The sequence below is a fragment of the Archocentrus centrarchus genome, chromosome 15 (genome assembly GCF_007364275.1).
Source record: "Archocentrus centrarchus isolate MPI-CPG fArcCen1 chromosome 15, fArcCen1, whole genome shotgun sequence".
In the NCBI taxonomy this organism is placed as follows: Eukaryota; Metazoa; Chordata; class Actinopteri; order Cichliformes; family Cichlidae; genus Archocentrus; species Archocentrus centrarchus.
In genome coordinates, this window is record NC_044360.1 from 28,169,554 (window position 1) to 28,193,811 (window position 24,258).

The following is a 24,258-nucleotide window of genomic DNA, read 5'->3' on the forward strand; positions in this document are numbered from 1 at the left end:
ATGGCATTACTTTGGCCTCCAGTAACACTGTGAGAAATCTTGGAGTCATTTTTGACCAGGATATGTCCTTCAATGCACATATTAAACAAATATGTAGGACCGCTTTTTTGCATTTGCGCAATATTTCTAAAATTAGAAACATCCTTTCTCAGAGTGATGCTGAAAAGCTCATTCATGCATTTATTACTTCTAGGCTGGATTATTGTAATTCATTATTATCAGGCTGTCCTAAAAGCTTTCTGAAAAGCCTTCAGCTGATCCAAAATGCTGCAGCTAGAGTACTGACAGGGACTAGAAAGAGAGAGCAGATTTCTCCCATATTGGCTTCTCTTCATTGGCTCCCTGTTAAATCTAGAATAGAATTTAAAATTCTTCTCCTCACATACAAGGTCTTGAATAATCAGGCACCATCTTATCTCAAAGACCTCATAGTACCATATCACCCCAACAGAGCACTTCGCTCTCAGACTGCTGGCTTACTTGTGGTTCCTAGGATACTTAAGAGTAGAATGGGAGGCAGAGCCTTCAGCTTTCAGGCGCCTCTTCTGTGGAACCAGCTTCCAGCTTGGATTCGGGAGACAGACACCCTCTCTATTTTTAAGATTAGGCTTAAAACTTTCCTTTATGATAAAGCTTATAGTTAGGGCTGGATCAGGTGACCCTGAACCATCCCTTAGTTATGCTGCTATAGGCCTAGTCTGCTGGGGGGTTCACATAATGCACTGTTTCTCATTCACCTTATTTACTTTGTTTATACTCCACTCTGCATTTAATCATTAATTGATATTAATCTCTGGCTCTCTTCCACAGCATGTCTTTCTCTCCCCTCAGCCCAACCGGTCGCGGCAGATGACTGCCCCTCCCTGAGCCTGGTTCTGCTGGAGGTTTCTTCCTGTTAAAAGGGAGTTTTTCCTTTCCACTGTCGCCAAGTGCTTGCTCATAGGGGGTCGTTTTGACTGTTGGGTTTTCTCTGTATTATTGTAGGGTCTTTACCCACAATACAAAGCGCCTTGAGGCGACAGTTTGTTGTGATTTGGCGCTATATAAATAAAATTGAATTGAATCAACAAGAATGAAAGTCTTGTCTCAGTCTGCCTGGAGGTTCTTTTTTTTTTCTTCTGGTTCTGTGCGGGACACTCATGGCCTTTCTTCTCTGTCAGGGATTTTATGTAATTACATGATGGGTATTTTTGCAATGTCTGTTGCCTCTATGTAGCAAGCAACGATCACCAAAAAAGCCAACTTAGTCTTCCTGAGTAATGTACAAATGGCACCATGCCTGATTTAGGAAGTCTGTGTTCAGTCTGTAATGAATAAAGCTGCAGTTTTCCAGTGTTTTTGAAGATTATACTTATGGGTTTAAAAAGTTCAGTAACTCTGGAAACGTTTTCTAAACTCAAAGCTGCTTTCATTGAGTTAATGAGTGTTTGTTAATAGTTCTTTTCTTATTTTGAAATAGGTTCTAAATCATAGCGGCATTTAATTAAAAGTTTAATCACTAAACAAAAGTGAGAGTGCACGCAATATAAATACAAGACTTTTTTTTTCTGCCTTTAAAGATGGACATCGAAGCAATCCTTAAAGACTAAGACTATCTTTTACTTTGAATCTGATTAAATGCAGCTGTTCTATAGATACATGACATGCACATTTAATTGGTTTTTATATTTCTTAAACTGCATCGGCTCTAATCAAATGATATCCATGAATGAAAACCACACTCCTTCATACATTTCCCTTAAGATGTATTGAAGGGATTTGGAATATTACTTCCTGCACAGTTTTGATAAGAATGTTTTCAAAATGTCTGAGCATAATCTAAAGTGGGATTTTGCATATTCTGATATACTCAAATGAGTCAGACAATATCATCAAAGTAAAGCAAGGCTTTGATTGTTGGTACTGTTTTGAGTTTCTGCTGAACTCTGATAGTGTACTATACCTGAAGCACTACTACAGCACATTGACAAAATCCCTTGTTTAAGGAGTTTGCTCAAGAGTTTGAGTTTCTGTTGATGTGACTCTGTTAAAGCTGCTCATACCCTGCTGACCTTTGTTTTCTAACAAACCCCTGCCAATACACACCGATAATCACATAACTAACCACTGATTTTGTATAAACCAGAAGAACATAAAATCACTGGGCCTTTTTGGGGGGAATGGGGGGGGCAGCATAATAGTACTGTTCCTTCTTTCCTTCCTTGCCTCTTACACATTGCATTTTCACATCAGGCGATGCAAAAATACGAGTTGAAAATATTTCAGCTTTGGTGAAAAACTTGCTTCATGTAATGGTGGAACTTCCAGCAACTGAGATTTCCCTGCAGACTGTGGATTCCCCCAATGACACATACAGAGGACTACATTATTGCTGGAGATGAATGATTTTTACTGCTGTATAGAGACAGAACATAAAAAGTAGAAAAGTAAAAGAAATTGCAGGACTGAGACGTTCTGAAAAAATCTTATTGTTACTTAATACTAGCTGCTAGTTGTACTTTTGAAGGAAGTGGTTATCGCCTGTTAGGTGCAACTTGTTGTGGGTTTCTAAATTGTCCAAAAACAGCCCAGTGTCTGTATTTGCATGAGTAACACAGGACAAAACTTCAAATCATGTTTGGTCTGTCTGTTCTTTCATTCAACACTATACTGGAAACATCCTGAGATTCATGTTGACATTGTTACATTCCATCAATTCTGAAGATTGGTTAGCTGCGTATTGTTGCCACCAACCTCCTGTTTCATCTATCTATCTATCTATCTATCTATCTATCTATCTATCTATCTATCTATCTATCTATCCATCTATCCATCTATCCATCTATCCATCTATCCATCCATCCATCCATCCATCCATCCATCCATCCATCCATCCATCCATCCATCCTTCCTTCCCCCTAGCAGTGTTTTTCAGTTCCCCCAGGAGATCCCAAGTAGCTCCTAGGCCAGATGAAATAAAATATCTCAGAAGTTCTGCGTCTGTTTGGGGTTGGTCTCCCAGTTGAGCATGCCTAGAAAAACCTCCAAGGGGAGGGACCCAGGTATCCTAATTATATGTCCATAACATCTCATTTGTCTCTTTTCGACATAAAGGCAAAGTGGCTTTGCTTCTAAATGGATGTCTGAGGTCCTCACCCTATGTCAAGGGATGAAGCTAGCAGGCCCGCAGAGAGAGACCTCATTTCAGCCTTTTGTATCCTCGCTGTTATTCATTTGAACAATAAATCTCATGGCTATAGGTGTGTGTTGGGACAAAGACCTTTTGAGCTCAACACTCTTGCCACCCTCATGGTGCAATACAATACATGTGTTCTGCCAGTTCATCCCAAGCACTACCTTCCAATCCTTCACATGTTCTGTCACATCTTAAAAGTATTCTTCTGGATACAGATCTAGTTACTGGGGAGGTTGCCAAAGGCTGCTGAACCTGTTCTCATGTTTATTAAAGAACTTTTGCTTTGTGACATTGGGTATTATCATGTAGGCTTTAGAAGAAAGGGATGCATATAGAGGTGGTGCCAAACTATGACTGATTGCTTTAAGTGTCTAAGAAGATGTTGCATGCTTGATTACACCACTAGCAACCTGCTCTCTTGGCGTAATGGTTGGGCCCATTGATTGTTACTAAATTCTGAGTCTAAAATCTGTGGCCTTATCCAACATTCATTTCAGAATGATTATTATCTGAAAATCCCAGGAGATCAATAGGTTAAAAGTACTCAAACCGGTGGAGAGTGGTGCTTTGATGGCCATGCTGGAGCCTAGAAAATCTTTTACTGTAACATTAAAAAAAAAAAAAAATTACCTTCAAACTGTGTAGCAGTTACAGTTACCTCTGAAACTTGAAAGCACATTTTTGAAGGATGGTGTTGGGGTAAAGAGCTTCAAAGAAAATAGTACTCCTAGCTTGCTTTTTCATTTCACGGCTGCATTTCGTTTATTCTTTACTTCCTGCTGTTCTTTGACTTCCACATTTTTGAGTTTATTTGCAAAGGAATTCAAAAACCCAATCTAAATTGTTGAAAATGATTGGGATGAACTCTCATGTAGCAGTGAGTCGTTTAAACTGACAACACAGCAGGTGTTTTACAATAAAACTGCAACAGAGGTAGCTTCGAAATGGAAATATTCTCTTTTCTCCGTTTTGATTTCAGGTCCTCGGTGGGCATCATGGAACCTCGGGGTGTTCATGTGTATCCGCTGCGCTGGCATCCACCGCAACCTGGGTGTCCACATCTCCAGAGTCAAATCTGTCAATTTGGATCAGTGGACTCCAGAGCAGATCCAGGTATATATGCAAATGATACGCTCCATACTATTACTGCTCCTAAGGCTTCTAAATACAATGATATAACTGTGCTCTGTAATCTGTTATTGTTGAATTTTTAAAATTATCTCTGGTACTTAAAGACCAAAGGTCACTGCATTTCTTTATGTGGGAGTTTAATCTATGTAGTAATGGTCACAAATAATAGGAAAAACCACATAGACTCACTGCTTTTACTCTTTGCTTGTGTGCAGCGCCTGACTGTGCAATTTGAATCAGTCGTTCTGCTTTCAAGGATGATTTACATTTGGAATTAGAACATTTGGAACAAAGCATGTGGTCAAAAATAATGAAAGCAGTGGGAGGAAAGATTTATTCTTTAGGTTTTTGAAAGTTGGAAAGTCAATTTTTTTTTTTCTAAATTCACATCCTTTCCCTTTATATTCATTCAGGAATCAGTGGAACCTTTTAGTGATTGATGTTCATCCCTGAAGTCAAGAAATCTACATCTAAATTATATAAAAAGACAATCCTTATCATTTTTTAATTACAGTTATCAAACAGTAATCTGGCTCGTTCGTGTTGGGAATCGAGAACTGTTTTGAAATTGTCCAATCCTTTGCAGTCATACACTCTCAATCTTTTCCTTTTATCAGTGCTGGCGTATTTTTTTTTTGACAGTTAGGCACTGCAGAGCGATGACGTCAAACTCGTCAAACACCTGAGTTGCATGCACGCCCTTCTTTTTCTGCTCTTTCTCTCTGCATCCAGGTCAGAGATAATATAACAGCTGTTACATAAAAGCTTGTCAGAAATCAAGAAAGGAATCAACAAAATATGAGCTCTATAAGCAGAATTGATAACATTGATATTGATAAGATCTTGTCGATATCCATGCCTAGGGACTAATGCAGCATTAAGTTTTTATAGTGGTTTTCATCTGTTACTGTACACACATTTGCTCTGTGTTGAAAACCTCTGAGCAGATAAATGAATATCAAATACACTAATATATTATTGTATATATTACATATTTTTCATAAACATATTATAACACTGGACAAAGGATGGTGGCGATGGAGCTGCCAGGCTCAGAGACCTCAGAAGAGGTTCATGGATGTAGTGACGGAGGACATGCAGAGGGTTGGTGTGACTGACGAGGAAGAGATGGATCCACTGTGGTGTCTCCTAAAGGGAACAGCCAAAAGAAGCTATATTATACCACTATTGTATTTAGCAGTAGCTGAGCCAAAAAAATAAACTGAGCTAAGACATGTTGGGATGAGCCTGCAAATAAAACAGATGCAAAAACACACAAAAAAAACCAGGCAGTTTTTAAAGGGTTACTTCAATAGATGAAGTTGTGCATACACGAGGGCAAGGTCACTCTGTATGCACACACGCTGTCTCAGAAATGCACTATTTAGTATGCATTCAGTATTTTTACAAACACACACACACACACAGAGTCATTGACATGCATGTACAGGCTTAGAAACACGTGTACACATGCAGAGGGAATGCAGAAAGACTTAACACTAATTTGTTGGTGTGGAGCTGTGGTTTGTGGATAACTAGCATGTCACATTGGTTTTATTTCACACATTAAGTCTGCAGTGTGTGTGTGTGTGTGTGTGTGTGTGTGTGTGTGTGTATGCATGGGCATCTATGAAACTCGCACAGCAGTAGTCGTCTGTGTAGTAATGGAAAGGTGTGTGTGCTCGTGCATTTCTCCTGCACTGTGCCGATCCATCAGCTGAGTGTGAGTAGAACGGGGCTCAGTCTGAATGTTAATCACTGTTTTCAATGACTAATTAATTCTGGATGGCTGATTATTCCGACTCCGTCTCCTCCACTTCTCCTATCATCACCCCATTCATCACCCTCCTCTTAATTTAGCCCTGACACATACGGCCAGTGTGTCTTTCACTTGGCATGTGCGTGTTTGTGTGTGCGCGGGAAGGAATCAGCGGGCAAATTGAGTCGAATGCAAATGTGAAGTATGAAAGAACTCGCTGTGTGTGTTTGACAAGGTCTTAAATGCATTTCACCGATTGCCTTTTCTGTATTAATGACACATTTCTTTTGTCTTTTCTTTCTCCTCTTTCTCCTTCCTCCTCTCCTCATAGAGTATGGTGGACATGGGCAACACCAGGGCCAGACAGCTGTATGAAGCCCACCTACCGGAGAATTTCAGGCGACCACAGACAGACCAGTATCCTCCTCCTGCTGTCTCTCTCACTGTTTATTTATTAGTCTCAGCCTCTATTGAGTTTTATTATCATAAAAACTCATGCAATGGAATAAATCTTCCCTCTCACTACCCAGTTTGATCTAAACTGCTGCTGTCATACTACATAAAACTGCCAACTTCATTATACACTGATAGAAAAACCTCTGTCACCATACATTTCAGTATAGATTTACATAAAACCTCTCTGTATGACCATATATGTCAGCCTATATTTGAATGCAAATTTAAAGGCTCCTGTCACCATATAGTTGCATATAAATTCCTAATGTCGCCAAAAATAAGTAGATGATTATTCAGTACACCGTCCTGCATGTGTCACATACAATACTGGTCAAAAGTTTGGACACTAGAATTTAGTAAAAACTGAAGAATAGTTTCCTCAAAAAAGAAGAAGAAGAAGAAAAAATTTCTGCTTTGATAACCACTTTGCACACTCTACATTCATCAGCCGGATCATAAAGTCATCACCTAGAGCTTTTCCAGCAGTCTTGACGGAGTTCCCATATATGCTGGGCACTTGTTGGCTGCTTTTCCTTTACTCTGCGCTCCGACTCACCACAAACCATTTCAGTTGATTTTGAGGTCGGGTGATGGGCCAAGTATTCTGATGCAACACTCCATCACTTTCCTTCTATATCAAATGGCCCTTTAAAGAACCTAGAGGGTTGTGTTTCGGCTCATTGTCCAGTTGAAGATCAAACCATTGTCCCACTCATCACTGCTCTATGCTGCACAGTGGAAACAGCTTCTTCTGTTCACCTTCTGTGAAGTGACCAGAAATGTCACATTTGGACTGATCGGACCAAAGTCCAGATTTCCACTGCAGCTTTTCCCATAGAATTGTGCTCTAGTTGTGGCAGCCGGGTTTATAATCCCAGGTCATTCTTGGAGATGGAGTCAGCTTCCGATGCATTTTCACCATTGAAAATATGTTTGTTTGAGGTGAGGGAGCTACCTGTGCTATTATCACATCAGCAGAATCAGGCATCAAACAAAATTTGTACTGCAAAGGTGGAAGTTTTAAAATCTGCTTAATGTCTGATCTGCCTACAGAAGCCGTTGATGTTCTCATGTGCACCTCACTTGGGTGATGTCTGTATATTTTCAGGGCTGCGGTGCCCTGAAAGCAGCTGTATAATTTATCTGTGTTGAGTTTCTCTCTGTAGTATTGAAAAGTCATAACCTCACAATGTAAAGGACCCAGACGGGACTTGTGTTGTGATTTTTCCACTGTATCAGTAAAATGTTATAGTTTTTGGGACTGAACTGTCAAGATCCTCCCAGTGTGATACAAATGGCATTTAAATCTTGTCCTGTATTAAATGTCAGGGAATTGACTCAAAGCCATACAGATACACATCAAGGCTGTTGGACCCGTAACAGCACCCAGCAGTGATGCCATTCTATACTCAGTAATCCTACAGTCACGCTAGGGAAAACAGCGATCAGAGACCGCAGCGCGGCCAAGATTATTGTGACCAGGTGAAGTTAATTTGCAATCTCGCTTCCTTTGAAGTGAGCGCTTTGAAGACGGGTACCACTTGCTGTCCTCAAAGCGACTTTGGTGCATCAAGACAGCAGTAAAATGGCAATTAGATGGACAGTCTTCTCAGTTTGAGGTTGAGTCGGCAATTGCATGCAGTCTGTTTGTGATAATACGATGACTAACTGTGATACATCAGTGAAAATTGCACATCTTTTGCAGTTTGTTCTGAATCTGCTGCTTTCTACATACACAGAAAAACAGTTTTGTTTTTTTTTCTCTGCCAGTTGTGAGGAGGTTTTGTCCTGTTTTCACTGTAGTGTGACTGAGCTGTAACCCAAGGTGCAAAATTGGAATTAGACCACTGGAAGTTTTTCACTTTTCTCTGTATTTAGCTATGTAACTAGTAGCAGCTGAGGTTTCTTCCTGTCAAAAGGGACTTCTTCCTCCCTACTCTCGCCAAGTGTTTGGTCATGAGGTCATGTAGTGGGTTCACTGTTCTCGCTGTAATATTTTATAGTCTTTGTCTTACAGTTTAAAGCACCTTGAGCTGTACAGTAAATTCCTTATGCTTCCATCTACTGCATTAAAAGTGGCTTTATAATTTAACAAGTAATTAATTGTGTCACTTTGAAAAGCTTAAAAATTGTATATTTTAAAGATTTTTTGTCATAAACCTAAAAAAATGTTGAATGATAGGTAACGCATTATATTGTAAAGTTGCTGCTTCTGCTTTATCTGTTTTCTGGTGTTTCTGCTGGAAATAATTTTTTTTAAACTGGTCATCACTGAGAAATAATCATAGACTGTGTGTTCTTAAAATCTGACCAAGTTAGAAAACTTCAGATGAGAAAAATGTGCAGTATCGAATTTAACTCATTGTTATTATCAGACTTGTACCTGCAAACCAATCATCACAAATCATTTCCACAGGCTTGCAACTTCTGCGCCTTCCCGCACATTTAAGCAGGACACATCGAGCAGTTTGTCTGTGTACGTAGAGCTCTAACAGTGTTTTCCAGTTTGCCCTTTTCCAAGACTCAAGACAAGACAGCTGTGTGGTTAACACACCAGCATATGTTCATATTTCCACCAGCAGACTGAAATAAATAATCTCCCTGTTTGAAATGCTCCTCTAATACCCTATCTTGTATCTGGCAGGCCCATTTGTGCGGGTGGTCATCATTCTTCACTCTTTTGAAGTCCATTAGTTGCTCTGACAGCATCGCCGCTGGCTGAAAGCAGCAGATAACAGACCCAGGATTAGAGGAGCTGCCGCCTGAATGTGGGGGTTTCTGTGTGTACTCCTCTGTTTATACTCACACATTATCTTGGCCCTGCTGTTTACTGTGCTTATGTATGTAAATGACGAAATGGACTTTGATTCCCGTCTCCATATTGGCTTTTTTGTTATCAGTTCCTGTGAGTGTGTGTGTGTGTATTTGTGAATGTTTTAATATTCATATACACAGGCGTGTTTTACATAAGTATGGACTAAAATGGCATTCAAGATTAATGTTGTGTATAGAAAATGTCTTAAATACTTTGAAAACACCAGTAATGCTGTAGTGTTTTATCACATTATTCAAATCTATTTTTTTATAGCCTATCAGGTCTGGCAGATCCTGCAAGCAGAGCTGTGATCTGAATGCACTGTTGTGCCAAAGATATTTGCTCTTATATTTGTCCCTTTACTCTATTTATTTATTTGTGTTATTTTTCACATGCATATATCTGCGCCAGAGTTGACAGGCTGAGGAAAAAGAAAAGAGGAAAGAAAAAGGAAGAGAGAGAAAGAGGGGAAAAAAGGAGAATGGGGAGAAAATAGAAAAAAGGGGATAGAGCACAAGTAAATAAACCAAAATAGTTGATCAGCTGCTGAACCTGTAAGAGAAGCTAGAGGCAGGTAGAGAAAGCTCCAGGAAACCCAGGCCACCAGCAGCCCATCAAGAGCCACAAAGCTGAAGTCGGGGCGAGTGGACACCCCCCAAGGCCAATAGCGACCCCAGATTATTCAAATTTTAACATAAACTTTTTACTTATTACACCAGATTTTCTTTGTTATTGTTGTGAAAAACGTGTTGCTGGCAGCAACCTCAATAGCACGTCTTTTTCAAATGAGGTCTTTCTGTTGATGCTCAGTAAAATAGTCACCAGTATTAGAGTATTATAAATATGAAATGAATGGAACTGTGCCACCCAGACTAGATTTGATTGATGTCATAGGACAGCAGTCATCCTCATGTCAGAATCCCTGCTCCATTTTTGTCTTTTGTCAGTCTTTCGTAGGATTTGTCTCATCCTCTTTTGTGTTCATGTGTACCTAACCACCATGTCATCAGGCACACATTTATCCACTACAGCCCTGAGTACCATGCTTGGTATCTCAGTAAGGCATCCTAGTTCTGCACTGATGTTTCTAGTCAACAGTAATAAATAAGCGCTGTGTTTGAGATACAGCCACAGCAGGCTGCCTCTTCCAGCCTATCAAGTAGCTCCACTCGTGCGGGTGGTCATCATTTATCAATCTTCTCAAGTCTATCACTCGATCCGACAGAAGCGTCACTGCTGAAATAGGCAGATAAGAACGTCAGGATTTGCGGCGCAGTAGTGCCTGGTTGTGATGGTGGAGCAGTGTGTTTAGGGAGAGTGAGTGTAAGGTTGAGTGTATCCTCACATATCTCACTGTCACGTTTTTTTTTTTTTGGCAGGTTTCGTAATGTAAATATTCTCTCCCATAACCTCAATTGTTCATGTTCCCTTTTTTAAAAAAATGATCTGCCAAAGGATTACTGAGCCGTTACGTGGAGAGAACATTATTAGTCATGTCACTAACGGCATGTGGCAAAGAAGCAAAATCCACGTCTAGACTGAGCATATTTTATGAGGGTTCCTGCTGATCATGACGTGTGGAGAGAAGCATTGCACACATGGAAATTCAGACATGTTAATACCTTTTGTTCCTGACTTTCTCAATGTCTCTTCTGTTTAGTCAATAGTTTTTTCACATTGTTTTTTAAGCGTATATACATTGTTTTTGCCCTTTTTAAGAAACTAGGGATATTATAGCTATGCCCAAAGTGCATACTTACCCTATGTGGAATTTTGTTTCTGATTTCACACTGATTTCACACTGTATATTTGTTCGGACATAATAGTCAGTAGTGTGCAAAAGTCTAAAAGCCACCCTTAATTTCTTTATAGTTTGCTTCCAAGAAGCCAGACTTTATTGTAACTTTTTTTTTTTACATGGTCTTGAGCAATGGTTCTCCAGGCTCCCTGAAGGTCTTTGAATGTTTGTCTTTGGGCATTGGCTGCTTTTTTACTCATTTTCATCATTTGTTCCCTTTTCTTTAGTTGAATTTATGAAAAATGGCAAAAACAACACAGTCTGACAGGCATAAAGGTTGCAAAATTTTGAGATATGCCAAATTACACAAGAACTGCACTGAAAATGATTGGTAACAGGTCTTCAGTGTTCCAAATTCAGTATGTACAGAGGTCAGGAGAGAGGTACATCAGTGAGCCATCTCTAAAACAAAGAAGAGCTCTGGAATGTCCTTCAAGAAGTCCAGAGAACTCAAGACTACTTAACTCTCTTAGGAAAGAAAGCTTGCATAAAGGAGTTCAGGCGGTGATGAAGAATAAAGGTGGCCATACCAAACATTGACTTTCAGATGCATTAGAACAGGACAGACTCTGCTTTTGCCTTATTTACTGTATTTCCACATATGTTTGCACATGTTCCAATAAATCGTTGCACCTATTTTCCAAGGAAAATATAAAGAAATCACTGCACTGTCTCTTAAACACAACCAGCTTGAACACATGACTTTGTGTGCTTTGCTGTGAGTTACTTATTTGGGAGTGCAGTTACATCGTTTCTCTTGGTGGAATCTTGGGCCACATATGACAGTGAATTGCTGTTTTGCCTTTTAACTCCAGGTTTTCCGTTTTCCTCCCACAGTCCAAAGACATGCAGTTAGTGGGGTTAGGTTAAATGGTGATTCCAAATTGCCCATAGGTGTGAATGTGAGTGTGAATGGTTGTCGGTCTCTGTGTTAGCCCTGCGACAGGCTGGTGATTTGTACAGTGTGTACCCTGCCTCTCGCACTATGACAGCTGGGATAGGCTCCACCCCTCCCCGTGACTGCATTTATGATATAGGTCAAACAAGCTATTAGTGTCTTTGATAAGCTATGCAGACTCTAAAATGTTTGAATGTTGTGCAGCGTGTATAAGCATCTATACTGACACATCCGTGCTGCCGTGTCTATACTGTAAATATTTTATTGGTTAGCATCTGTGCTGGATTTTTTTCTAAGCTAAGCAATACAACTATTGCTACTGGTGAACGACTAAATGATCCTTTCAAATACCTGTTGGTGTGGGTGATGCTTAGGCCGCTTTACAGAGCTATCTGGGACATGCATATGTTCCTGTCATTGGAGCTAACTTGGTTATTGACTTAGGTAACATACAGTATATGCACTAAATAATGTTCTGATATTTGTTGTCGGTTTATTTCAGTTTCACACAAAAGAAGAACGTAAACTTGGACAGTGAACTCAAATCCATCCACTGTCAAATGTTTCAGCCAAAACCGAACAAGCGTTGCTTCCTTTTAACTCTGTCAACAAATCTTGATGTATTGATCTTCTAATTCTGTGCTCACTTAAGATATCCCTCATCGTCTAGGATAGTAGTGATCCAGCTTCTGCAAAGTGTATTAGCATGCCATGAAGTGCCCTTTTAGAAACACTCTAGTCATGATTTGAGGCTGACAAAACCCCTCTTCGCTCTTTCTGAGCGAAGAAAGAGTTTTGTTAGAGTTTGAGTTTGTTTCTGTGTTTTCCAGTCAGCGGTACTTGCTTAGGAATATTCTTAGTCCTTAGCCCAAACTACCACTTGATCTTGGAGTAATCTGTCTTGGTTAACTGTTCTTGTGGCGGGTAACAGTGGTCTTGACTTTGAAATGTTAATGTCCAAACTTGCAAAATATGAATCTGTAACTTTTGGAGATTGTTGTGTAACCTTTAGAAATGGTTTTGTATACTTTAGAGAAGATTCCTTAACCTATAAAGATGGTTCTGTTGTCCAGTGTAGCCAGCGTGAGAGAAGTCAGTTGCTTAGAAGTTCCCTTGAAAGACCTGGGGGACCTATTACTTGCTCCTGGCTGGCTACTCTTGTTGTGGGTAACAATGATGTGGACTATGGTCAAGTCCAAGCTCATTAGAGATCATTCTCTAAACTTTAGAAATGGTTATTGTAAGATTTAGAGGTAGTTCTGGAACCTTCCAATTATTTTGTCCCTTCAGGAGCATTATCAACCCTTTTTCTGAAGCCCACACTATTCTCCTTTTTGTGCCAATGAGATTCTTTTTCTGAACTATGTGTTGTGAAGACCAGACTTTTACAAATTCTTTTGCTTGAAATAAAGGACACTCACTGATGCCTAATCATCATCCCATTAATTGAAAACATCCAACCATGCATTTTCTTTCGCTTATCTGGGGCCAGGTCACGAGGGCAGCAGCCCAAGCAGAGAAACCCAGAACCTCCTCCAACTTATCTGGGGGAACACCACTCTCTCCAGTGTATCTTGTCTACCCCGGGGTGTCCTCCTAGTAGGAAGTGCTCAGAACACCTTGTCCAGGAGGCATCCTACTCGCTTTTCCTACTCACTACACTGCTTTCCCCTCCTGAGTCAACTGACAGCTTTCCAGAATCACTTTGAGGGAGTCCAAACATCTTTTCCATGGCCTCATTGAACTCCTGCAGCACCTGAGTTTTTACTTCAGCCACCACCTAAGCCATGTTCTGCTTGGCCTGCTGGCTGCCTCCAAAGACCTATAGGTTAACCAAGCCCAGTAAGACTCCTTCTTCAGCTTGATGGCTTCCTTCACCTCTGGTGACTACTATCTGGTTCAGGTGATTACCACCACTACAGGCACCAACCACCTTGCAGCCACAGGTCTGTGGGGCGGCCTCAACAATGCAGGTGTGGAACATGGTCCATTCGGACTCAGTGTCTTCAGACTTCCTCAGAATCCAGTTGAAGTTCTGCTGGAGGTGGGAGTTGAAGATCTTGTGGACTGGGGCCTCTGCCAGGTGTTCCCAGTGCACCTTCGCTATACGTTTTAGTGTGTCATGTCTGTCCAGCATCCTTCCCCACCACCTGATCCAACTCACCACCAGGTGGTGATTAGTTGACAGCTCAGCTCCTCTCTTCACCCGAGTGCCCAGAACATGCGGTCGCAGATCTGATGATATGATTACAGAATCAATCACTGACCTGCAACCTATAGTGTCCTCATGTCATGTGCACTTGTGGACATTCTTATGTTCGAACATTCTGTTTGTTATGGGCAAACTGTGGTTTGCACAGAAGTCCAATAACAGAATCCCACTCGGGTTCAGATCAGGCAGGCCCTTTTCCCCAGTCCTGCCCATCCAGGTCTCACTGTCGTCGCCCATGTGAGCGTTGAAGTCTCCCAGTAGGACAACGGAGTCACGAGATTGAGCACCCCGCCCAGCGACTCCCAAGAAGGCTGGGTCCTCTGAACTGTTGTTTGGTGCGTAAGTGCAGACGACAGTCAGGATCCATTCCCTGGCCTGAAGGCACAGAGAAACAACCTTCTCATCCACCAATAACAGCTCCAATGAACAGGTAGCAAGTCGAGGGGATACAGGGATACCCTGCTGCCTCTTACTGAAGGCAACTCCAGACTGGAAGAGAGTCCAGCTGTCATGGTCCTGGCCCGTTGGTCAGTGTATTTATGTCCTTTTTTCCTTGAGGTTCTGTGTGTTGCTATATTCCTGCTGTGTTTCTGAGTTTGCTTACTGTTTAGAGTTTTAATTTGTTATAGTTTTCTGAATTCTTTTATTAGGTATAGTTATTTGTATTTAATTCCTGTTTTCCTTTGTTCTTCTCATCTTCTCCATGTCTGTGTTTCCGTGTCTGTTTTGTCCCTGTTTTGTCCCTCTGTGTCATCATCCCTTGTTCCTTGTCTATGTTCTATACTTAATTGTATTCCTTGTGTACTTGTACTCCATGGTTGGTCACTTCCTGTTTTATTTTCACAGTCCCTTGTCCTGTGTGCTTTGTGTTCAGTTTTCCTCCCCTTGTGTTATTAGTCTTATTTGGTTCACCTGTCCTTCCCTGCTGTCTCCACTCTCCCCAGTTACCTTGTGTGTATTTAAACCCTCAGTTCTTCTCTGTTCCTTGTCGTGTCATTATCTGTTTCCTGTGAGCTGTGTGCATCTTTGTTTAGAGTTTCCCTTTTGAGATCCAAAATTTTGTGTTTCGGGCTTTATTCCTGCCTTGGAAAAAAGGGATCTTGCATTTTGTGCTTTTGGGACTTTATTAAAGACTCTGTATTGAAGCTGCTTTGAGTTCCACTCTATCTCTCGCGTCCTGCGCTTGGGTTCGACTCTGCCTGCCACACAGCCAAACATAACACCAGCCCCTCTCCAGGAGACTGGTTCCAGAGCACTATTTTTCACAATAAATAAGTTATGTCTACTATTTCAAATACATTTAAAACGTTTTCCTCAAATATTGAACTCATTCTATTCCCACCTTTGCTTTGCAGAATGTCTGTTTACATTCAGTGACATCTCTGATGTAGTGTATGTAAGTACTGTGCATTTGGCTTTCTTTTGTGTGCTGTTTCAGTCCTTAACCCCCACCTCCAGAGCAGTGGAAGTCTTTATCCGGGACAAGTACGAGAGGAAAAAATATTACAACAAAGAGGCTTTGGCCACAGCTCCAGTGAGTATCAACAACACTGTTTTTACTTTACAGTTTGTCAGTGCATGTTATTGTGATTGAAAAAAGAGCTGCCATGGTTGGAGGCCATCTCATGTAACCTCAGTGTCAGTGGTTACATGGTGGCTCTTTGGTGCCAGGATGTGCTTAAGACAGAAAGCAACATAAATGTAAAATGACAGCTTTTCTGTCCCTCGAGCTTTGCTTTTTGCTGGAAACCTACCCTTTTTTTAGGAGCTTTAACAGCAGCAAATGCTACATGCCAACACTTTGTTTAAAAGAGACTTCATATTAATCACGGAATTGCAATGTTTTCTCATTGCTTGCCTTTTTCTGAAAAAGCAGTAAATTCTGAAAGGCTAAAACCTGCAACAAAGTGCGTTTACAGCTGCTCTAAAAGTTAAAATGTTCTACTCATATTTGGCATCTTTTCCTCACACAAGACTTGTGAATGACTTCCAGTGCTGACTTTTCAGTGCCAGAGCCTCCTTGTTGCCTTTCAGTGCCCTTATCTTTTGCTCATCCAGCCTGAAAAATTAGTATTTTTTTTTTTTACTGACACTGACCTTTTGTGCACTTTAATCGGTTATAAAATTGATGCTTGCTAAGCTTAAATATGTGGGAAGGCAATGAAATCCTTTGCAACCCAAACAATAGTCTTGCTGGATCTGATACAAAGAGTTTCTGCACACAGTTGGAGAATAACCTTTAAAAAACACTGTTATCTTGTGATACAGGTCTTTATCGGTAAGTAGATGTGTGTGTATGTGTGTGTGTGTGTCAGTGTCAAGACTGAAGCTCTGCGTGGGTGAAGGAAGAGAAAGGACACAATGGTGTAGGTGTGTTTGTGGGTGGATGGGTGCACATATCCTTGTCTTGTTTCCACAGAGATATCAGAGGTGTGTGCATCTCTGCATGTTTCAGTGAGTGGGCTGTTTCTGTACTGAGTTACAGTATGAAGGGTGGTGTGAAACTTCACTGAAACGGGTGTGATGCAGTCGGAGTGTGTGTGTGTTCACATATGTATCACCTTGTATATTCCCAAAAAACAAACAAACAAACAAAAAAAAAACCCCACAGAGTCTGTGCTTCTGGCTGTTATTATCCATAAACAATATTAAATGTGTATGTGGTTTCAGGACAGTTTTATTCAGTCCTGCCAATACCACTCTGGTATTGGACATACTGACATGCAAGAGAATTGTTAGACTGTAACTAACTTGTAACTACAGTAAGCCATTTTAAATTAGTTATAGAGGTTTCTGTATTTGAAGCCACAACCTTCAGTTCTGTATTGGATGACTATGTAATATTTAACTGAATCTACTGATTGTTAAAAAAAAATCTTCGAGATTTATATAACAGAATTGCTTGTTATCGTTTTCATGGAAAATATTTTGACTCATCACACTGAGACAAGTAAAAGGTTCAATATTCTAATAAATGTTGGATGGATTTGATAGTTAATGCTAGCTTACATGTCCAAACACTTGAACAAAACTTTTCTTAAAGTGACTGTGTGTAAAATCTTGCCACTAGATGTCAGCTGAATTCTGTTTTCTGAGCCCTCCCAATTCAAGTGCATAATCCTACGCTGCTGTAAGACAAACAACTCGGCCGCCCTTCATCTGTAGTGAGTGCAGGCTGTCAGTTAGCTGTTTACCTCAGTTGTCAGTATGTGTCCACGTCTATTTATTCTGGAGGAGGCTGTAAAACTTTGTGACAGGAGTCCAATATGAGTCATTGAGTCAGTGATGCTCACTTCTGTCTGACAGCAGTACTGAGGTCAGTGGCTGAGGATAACCTGAACTTTCCTGTCAGTAAGCGCTGCTGTTTTTGCTGCTGTTAGCCAGTGTTAGTGAAACTTTTGTTGGAGTACATATGAGTACAACATTCTTTTTTTTCTGTTAAATAACCTAAAAAAATGACTGACTGTACTGTATCAGTGCTCTCCCTACAAAGACTAATGGTTTATGGTAGAGCCTGACTGATGCTTGATTTTAGGGAGAAATGTGTCTAATAAAATATGCTAGATTTATATAAGAGGATGTCCTCTCGACTCAATGCAGGTGGTGGGAGACAGAAGGACTCTGACCAAAATAACATCACTGATGGACAAGGTCTCCCATCCCATGCATGAAACTGTTGCTGAGCTGGAGAGCTCCTTCAGTGACAGACTGCTGCATCCTAAATGCACAAAGGAGCGTTACCGTAGATCCTTCCTCCCAGCAGCTGTAAGACTTTATAATCATCACTGCTCCCAACAAAAACCACAATAACCTACACAATGTAGGATAATATATATCCATCCATCCATCCATTCGCTTCCGCACATCCTGTTAAGGGTCGCGGGGGGGCTGGAGCCTATCCCAGCTGTCATAGGGCGAGAGGCAGGGTACACCCTGAACAGGTCGCCAGCCTGTTGCAGGGCCAACACGGAGTGACAGACAACCTTTCACACACTCATTCACACCTATGGGCAATTTAGATTAGCCAATTAACCTAACCCCAGTAAGTGCATGTCTTTGGAATGTGGGAGGAAACCGGAGTACCCGGAGGAAACCCACGCAAGCACGGGGAGAACATGCAAACTCCACACAGAGAGAGGGAGAGGCCTGGGCCAAGGTGGAATCGAACCCAGGCCTTCCAGATGGTATTCTAACTGTGAGGCAGCAGTGCTAACCACTGCACCACCGTGCTGCCCGGATAATATATAATATACTGTAAATAGTCCGGCCTGTTAAGGTTCAACACACAGGCACATCATGTACATTGTATATAGTGTTATTATTAGTAGTATTAAGGTTAATCTTGTTTGTTGATTTTATATATATTTATATTCTTTTCTTAATAGTGTGAATTATTATATTTTTACTTATATTTATAATAACTGCGGCTGCTGTTACACCCAAATTTCCCCTCTGTGGGACAATAAAGGCTGTTTCTTCTTCTTCTTCTTCTTCTTCTTCTTCTTCTTAAGGTTAAAATGGTGGAGTTATCATTTATTACCTTTGATATATTGTATTAAACAAACTAGTTAGTTTCTGTTTACCACGTCCTTTATGAAGCAAGTCTAGCCACCTGGCAGCCATCTTTAACATATTTTGGTATTTGAAGTTACCTTGAAGCATAATCTTAATCTTAATCTTTAATTTCAGTGTCCGTTCCAACATGTTGATTCTTATCTTTTTCGTTTCGTTTTGCTGGCATCCTTGGGATCATTGTTCTGTTGCATGACCCAATTTCAGCTGTAGGACAGATGGCCTCACTGACTCAAGGATAATTTGGTATGCAGCGGAGTTCATGAACGACTCAATGACAGCAAAGTGCCCTGGGTATCTTTCTGTTATCCAATTTCACTCACCCTAACGTTGGTAATCAGAAACAGTCACACAAAGCTGGTTATCAACTTGCTAAGATAACCAATGCATTACATACATACACTCATCTTGTCATGTCATGGTAATTTGGGGCTTTTAATGGTTTCTTTGAACTGTTCTTTTTCCAGGGTGGAATGATTGCACATCATACATCTTCAGTGACTTTAAAAAACAAGAATTGGGTGCACAAGTTTGAATTTATTTTGTTTTGGCTCTAATCTAAACAGGGTCAAATTATACGTACAGAGTCAAATATTTACATACACCCCCACTAAATGTTAGCAAGTTACACCTAAAACTTTTGGAAGCCATCAGCAAGTTTCTGACATAATTCTGGCTGGATATTTAACTGCTCTTCCTTACAGAAGTGGTAGAGTTGGTAAATTGGTTGGTTACCAGCATAGACCTGCCTTTTAAGCATACAGGGTTGAGGTTGGGGCTTTGGAAAAGCCATTCCAGAAGCTTAATGTTAGAATGTCCACTCCTGGGAAGATCGTGTCATTGCATCAACACACGTTTGAATGCTCCAGACAAGCAAACTACCAAATGTTCTACTTTTCTAGAGGTGGCCAGGCTTACTAATGATCAGTCAAGTGTATTTGATTAGCAGCAGTTGGCTGTAATTTACCCTCTTAATTCTTAAAACAGTAAGAGTTTACTTAGTGTTTCACAGGACTGCAGGAGAGTCCAGTGAAAACTTTTTTTTTTTTTTTTTCACACAACCATACAGAAATAATGAAGTCTGTTAAATTCAGATTGAGGCTTTTTCCTAAAACAAGACTTTAAAAGATTTTTTTGCCTGGAAGTTATGCTTTTGCCACCACCTACGACAGCAGAATTTACTTTAATTGCCAGGCTACTCTAGGGGTGCTTCAGACGAGGCTTATGGTGTTGTAAACAACTTGAATGAATTTAGGTGTGCTGTGCTGGACAAACTATGAGGACACCATTTCTAAATTGTGAAATTACCATCAGCACATACCTGTATGTCTGTAATAGGCCAACATCAGTTAATAGTCTCAGGGCATACCCTTCTGGTTGTCTGATATGTTTTTCTTTTAAGCCATACCTTACAAGACTGAACTTAAGCTGTTTTCAAACGTGAACTTTAGACAGTGTTGGGAGAATCTGGTGCAAGTGCTGTATGACTACTGAAAATACTTCAGTTACCTTCACTATTCTTGTACTGGAACAGACATTACACACACTTTGTACTAGAAAGCTCATAAGGTTAAACTATCAGATCTAATAAAGTACTCTAATAAACTATGTTCAGATCTGATTAAATCTGAGATTTGCAGCTCTGTCAGATAATGTCTAGGAAAATTCAGGGCTGCAGAGCCTGTGTGAAGAAAGCTTTACTGTTGATGCCTCTGAGCTATTGCTGCATAAGCATCACTGTGCACTTAAGCCAACAGGTGATAGGCATAAAACAGTGAACCATGGAAGACTGTGCCTGCTCTTCATTAACTGCCAGCTGTCATGGAAGTTAAGAAATACAACTCAGTTTTTGTATAGGCTCCATTTTGAAGAATCTGAACAATCAAATGTGTTTGTTTCTCAACAAAATAATATTTTTTGTTAAAAAAAAATGTAGTTAACAGATTCTGGCAACTTCAAAATTTTTCCACCACTGAAAAAAGTGTGTTTCATTTCAAATACCATATTTTTATTCTTGGACTCCAACAGAATAGCTTTACTTTTGAGCAGTCCTTATTTATCTTACACTGGGCCTTGGCACCCTAAGACAGAAAATGAGGAAAAGCATAATAAATCCTCTTTGACATAAGAAATGAGTGTAAAGGAGAACAAAAGTTTACCAGACTTGTAATTGAGTTATTTGAAAACTCAAAGAATAAATAGACAATCCGAAGAATGTGCCAGTCATCCGACAACTGTGGTGGAATGTGTGGAATTCAGAAGGCTGCATCATTACCAGAAATGCAACAGCATCACATCCATCACCTCACAATATTAAAAGAGCCCACATCCAGATTTCAGCTGCCAGTACCATCCAAGCATGCTGGTTATAAACAGCAACAAAAAAAATATACAGTTTTATACAGACTGATGATATATGTCCAATACATAAATCAAACCAGTAAATGACTTAAAGTCATTCCAATACAGGCACACATACGTATACACAAACTATAGTTCAGGGTTACTGTAGCCCGCCTTCTCCTCTTCTTTCTCCATCTGCGTGAAACTGCTTAAAGTGATAATGAGTTGTTTTTAATAATTAATTTGCATATAAAAGCCAAGCCGTCTGTGTGGGTGGCAGAAACAGATCCTAGATCACAGTCTGGCTGCTGGCAGTGCTTCAGAGAAAGGCAGAGACAACACAGAGAGAGAGAGGCGAGAGGGACAAAGTGTTGGGGGATAAACTGAGAAACAGAAGAAAAGACAGAGGGAAACTTAAAGAGAGACACTGCAATGAAATAAATATGCACCAGAGGAAGCCTGCTGTGAACAAGACAGTGTGAATTAATGTAACAGTATTTGGTTTTTATGTTTCAGAGTTTCCTTTTCCCTGAAACATTTTGGTGTTCATTTTGTTTGAAGCCTTGCTAGCTTGAGTGAGCAGCATTGTTGTAAGGATTGAAATTCTATTGTGTCTTTACTGCGCTATTATTATTACATCACACTGACGTGCAAGCTTTGTATTAACAACTCAACAAGCTGTGAACCTGAAGGTTGCTGTTGTCCCTTTGACAAATGTAAGTCTCATGTTGGCAGAGATCCTGAGGAGGACCACGGTAGTTGATGACGTTTCACTTGTTTATGTGCCTCAGATGCGTCATTGGGTGCCAATCTAATGGGTGAGCCCTCACATTTGAGTCAAGCAGCTGCCTTTTTAAAAATCAGGAAAATCTGGGAGATTTTGTAATCCCAGTTGAGGAAACCAAAGTTCTTTCATACACTAGTCTCAGATGCTTTTGTGAAGGTCCAGCATGACTTAATTATAATTTACCACTTTAGAGCATTCCTCAACATCCCATGACTGTGGAGGCCATTAGAGTACAGTGAACTCATTGTCTTGTTCAATAAACCAGTTTGAGATGATTTGGGCTTTTTGACCTTTCACGTTACCTTTCTGAAAGCAGCCATCAGAAGATGGGCACACCATGGTGATAAAGGAATGAACATGGTCAGCAACAGTACTCAGGCAGTGGTGTTCAGTTGGTACAAAAGGGAGACAAGAAATTACACCACCACCTAGGGCTGGGCGATATGGACCAGAGAGAATATCTCCATATTTTTTAGCTGAATGGAGATATATGATATATATATCTCAATATTTTTTCTTCCCAAAAGGCATAAACAAAAAGGCACTTCTGAGTCAAAGCTACTTGTCCCAAATGTCACACAGGCACTTTTATTAACATTCAGCTGTAGATGTGCATGAGAAATTGCTCAAAAATAAACTATTGGCATATATAAATAATAATGCTCCTCAAATAAATTAATGCTTTTTTCCTCCATAACAAAAGACTCACAGCTGTGCTACTAAAATGTAAACAGAAAAGATACAGAGCATAAATAGCAAAAGGCTGACTTATTCTTTCAAAAGCCAGTGTTTCCTCCTGTGTGTGCTCCTGTACATCTAGTACTCTGTGCAAATGACAAAATATGTAAACAGACTAAGTGAACAAAATTCCATCCTTCAGTCAACAGGATTTTAGCCAGCTTGGTAAATCCATAGACATATGCGCTGGCATATCACAGCAACAGGCCCACCTGCTCAATGCAGCGTCTGCGAGCACACGAAGAAGACCCACTTCTGCTATTAAGGTCACATGACTTACGGTACAAACCAACTTCCGCTAAGTTGAGGTATGGCGGCGCCCTCTTGCCTGCAGCCAGGTACTCTTGGAGGTCCCGGTGATGCCAAAGCATACAAACAGATGCAGTACGAGGGCTGTATGTACAGAAAACACGGCGACAGCTGAGGATTTCTGGTTTCTAAAACTCTCCAAAAGAAAAAAGTCGCTAAATTTTTTGCTAGTTGCTTTTTGAAAAAAAGAAAAAAGTAGGGTGGGTCTGAAAAGCTGCTAAATCTAGCGACAAATTCGCTAAGTTGGCAACTCTGCCATGCTGTCGCTTCCTGCGTGATTTATGGGTGAAGCGGTGAGGGAGAGAGGCGAGGCACTGTGCAGGTGCGCAGAGACAAATTGGGAGAAGAGAAAGGTGAACTGGTGGATCTGCAAGTGTGATTGTAACGCAATATAGACTATATCGATATAAACTATATTGTCTTATATCGCGTATGAAAATATATCGATATTTCTTAAAACTCGATATATCACCCAGCCCTACCACCACCACCAACTACCTGAACTGCTGATACAAGGTGGGATGGATCCATTCTTTCATGTTATTTACACCAAATTCTGACTCTACCAGGAGTCTGACAGGAGAAATTGAGACTCAGGCAATGTTTTTCCAGTCTTTTATTGTCCAATTTTGGTGAGTCTGTGCAAATTATAGCCAGTTTCTTGTTCTTAGCTAACAGGATTTGCACCTGGTGTGGTCTTCTGCTGCTCTGAGGTTTGATGTGTTGTGTGTTCAGAGATGCTTTTTTGCATACCTTGGTTATAACAAGCAGGTATTTGACTTACTGTTGCGTTCCTCTGGGACACGTCTGGGCTGCTTTGAGTCTGGACATGCCCCTCTGACATCTAGAGTCAATGAGGTATTTTTGCCCAGAGAACTGACACTCACTGGATATTTTCTCTTCTTTTGGCCCATTCTCTGTAAAACCTAGAGATGATTATGTTGGAAAACTCAATTAAATCACAGTCTCTGGAGCTTGAAAAAGGCGACTGGACTTCTTTTTGTTTCTTGAAGACCTGGGTCTGGGTCTACCTGGGTCTCTCCACCATTTGGTTGAGAACTGAAGAAGCCTTTCGGATGAGAGGTGAAACGTCTTCAAGAAACAAAAAGAAGTCCAGTCGCCCTTTTCAAGCTCCAGAGACTACTATGACCTGGATAACTGAGAATCTACACAGACATATCAATTAAATCACCTTTTTTCCCCAATTTGATGCTTGGTTTGAACTTAACCAAGCTGGGCAGAGCATGTCTACATAGCTGAATGCA

The 24,258-nt window shown here is 40.5% G+C and overlaps 1 protein-coding gene across 5 annotated transcripts in view; it reads left to right on the top strand.

Annotated features, from left to right (window-relative positions):
* Window positions 1-24,258, top strand: part of LOC115793025 (stromal membrane-associated protein 1-like) — a 172,798-nt gene that overhangs the window by 26,601 nt on the left and 121,939 nt on the right. For all 5 annotated transcript variants that reach the window (XM_030747730.1, XM_030747729.1, XM_030747728.1 and 2 more), the window contains exons 2-4: window positions 4,155-4,288; window positions 6,397-6,482; window positions 15,703-15,778. In XM_030747730.1, coding sequence (XP_030603590.1) covers window positions 4,155-4,288; window positions 6,397-6,482; window positions 15,703-15,778 — 296 coding nt within the window. The remainder of the gene's footprint in view (window positions 1-4,154; window positions 4,289-6,396; window positions 6,483-15,702; window positions 15,779-24,258) is intronic.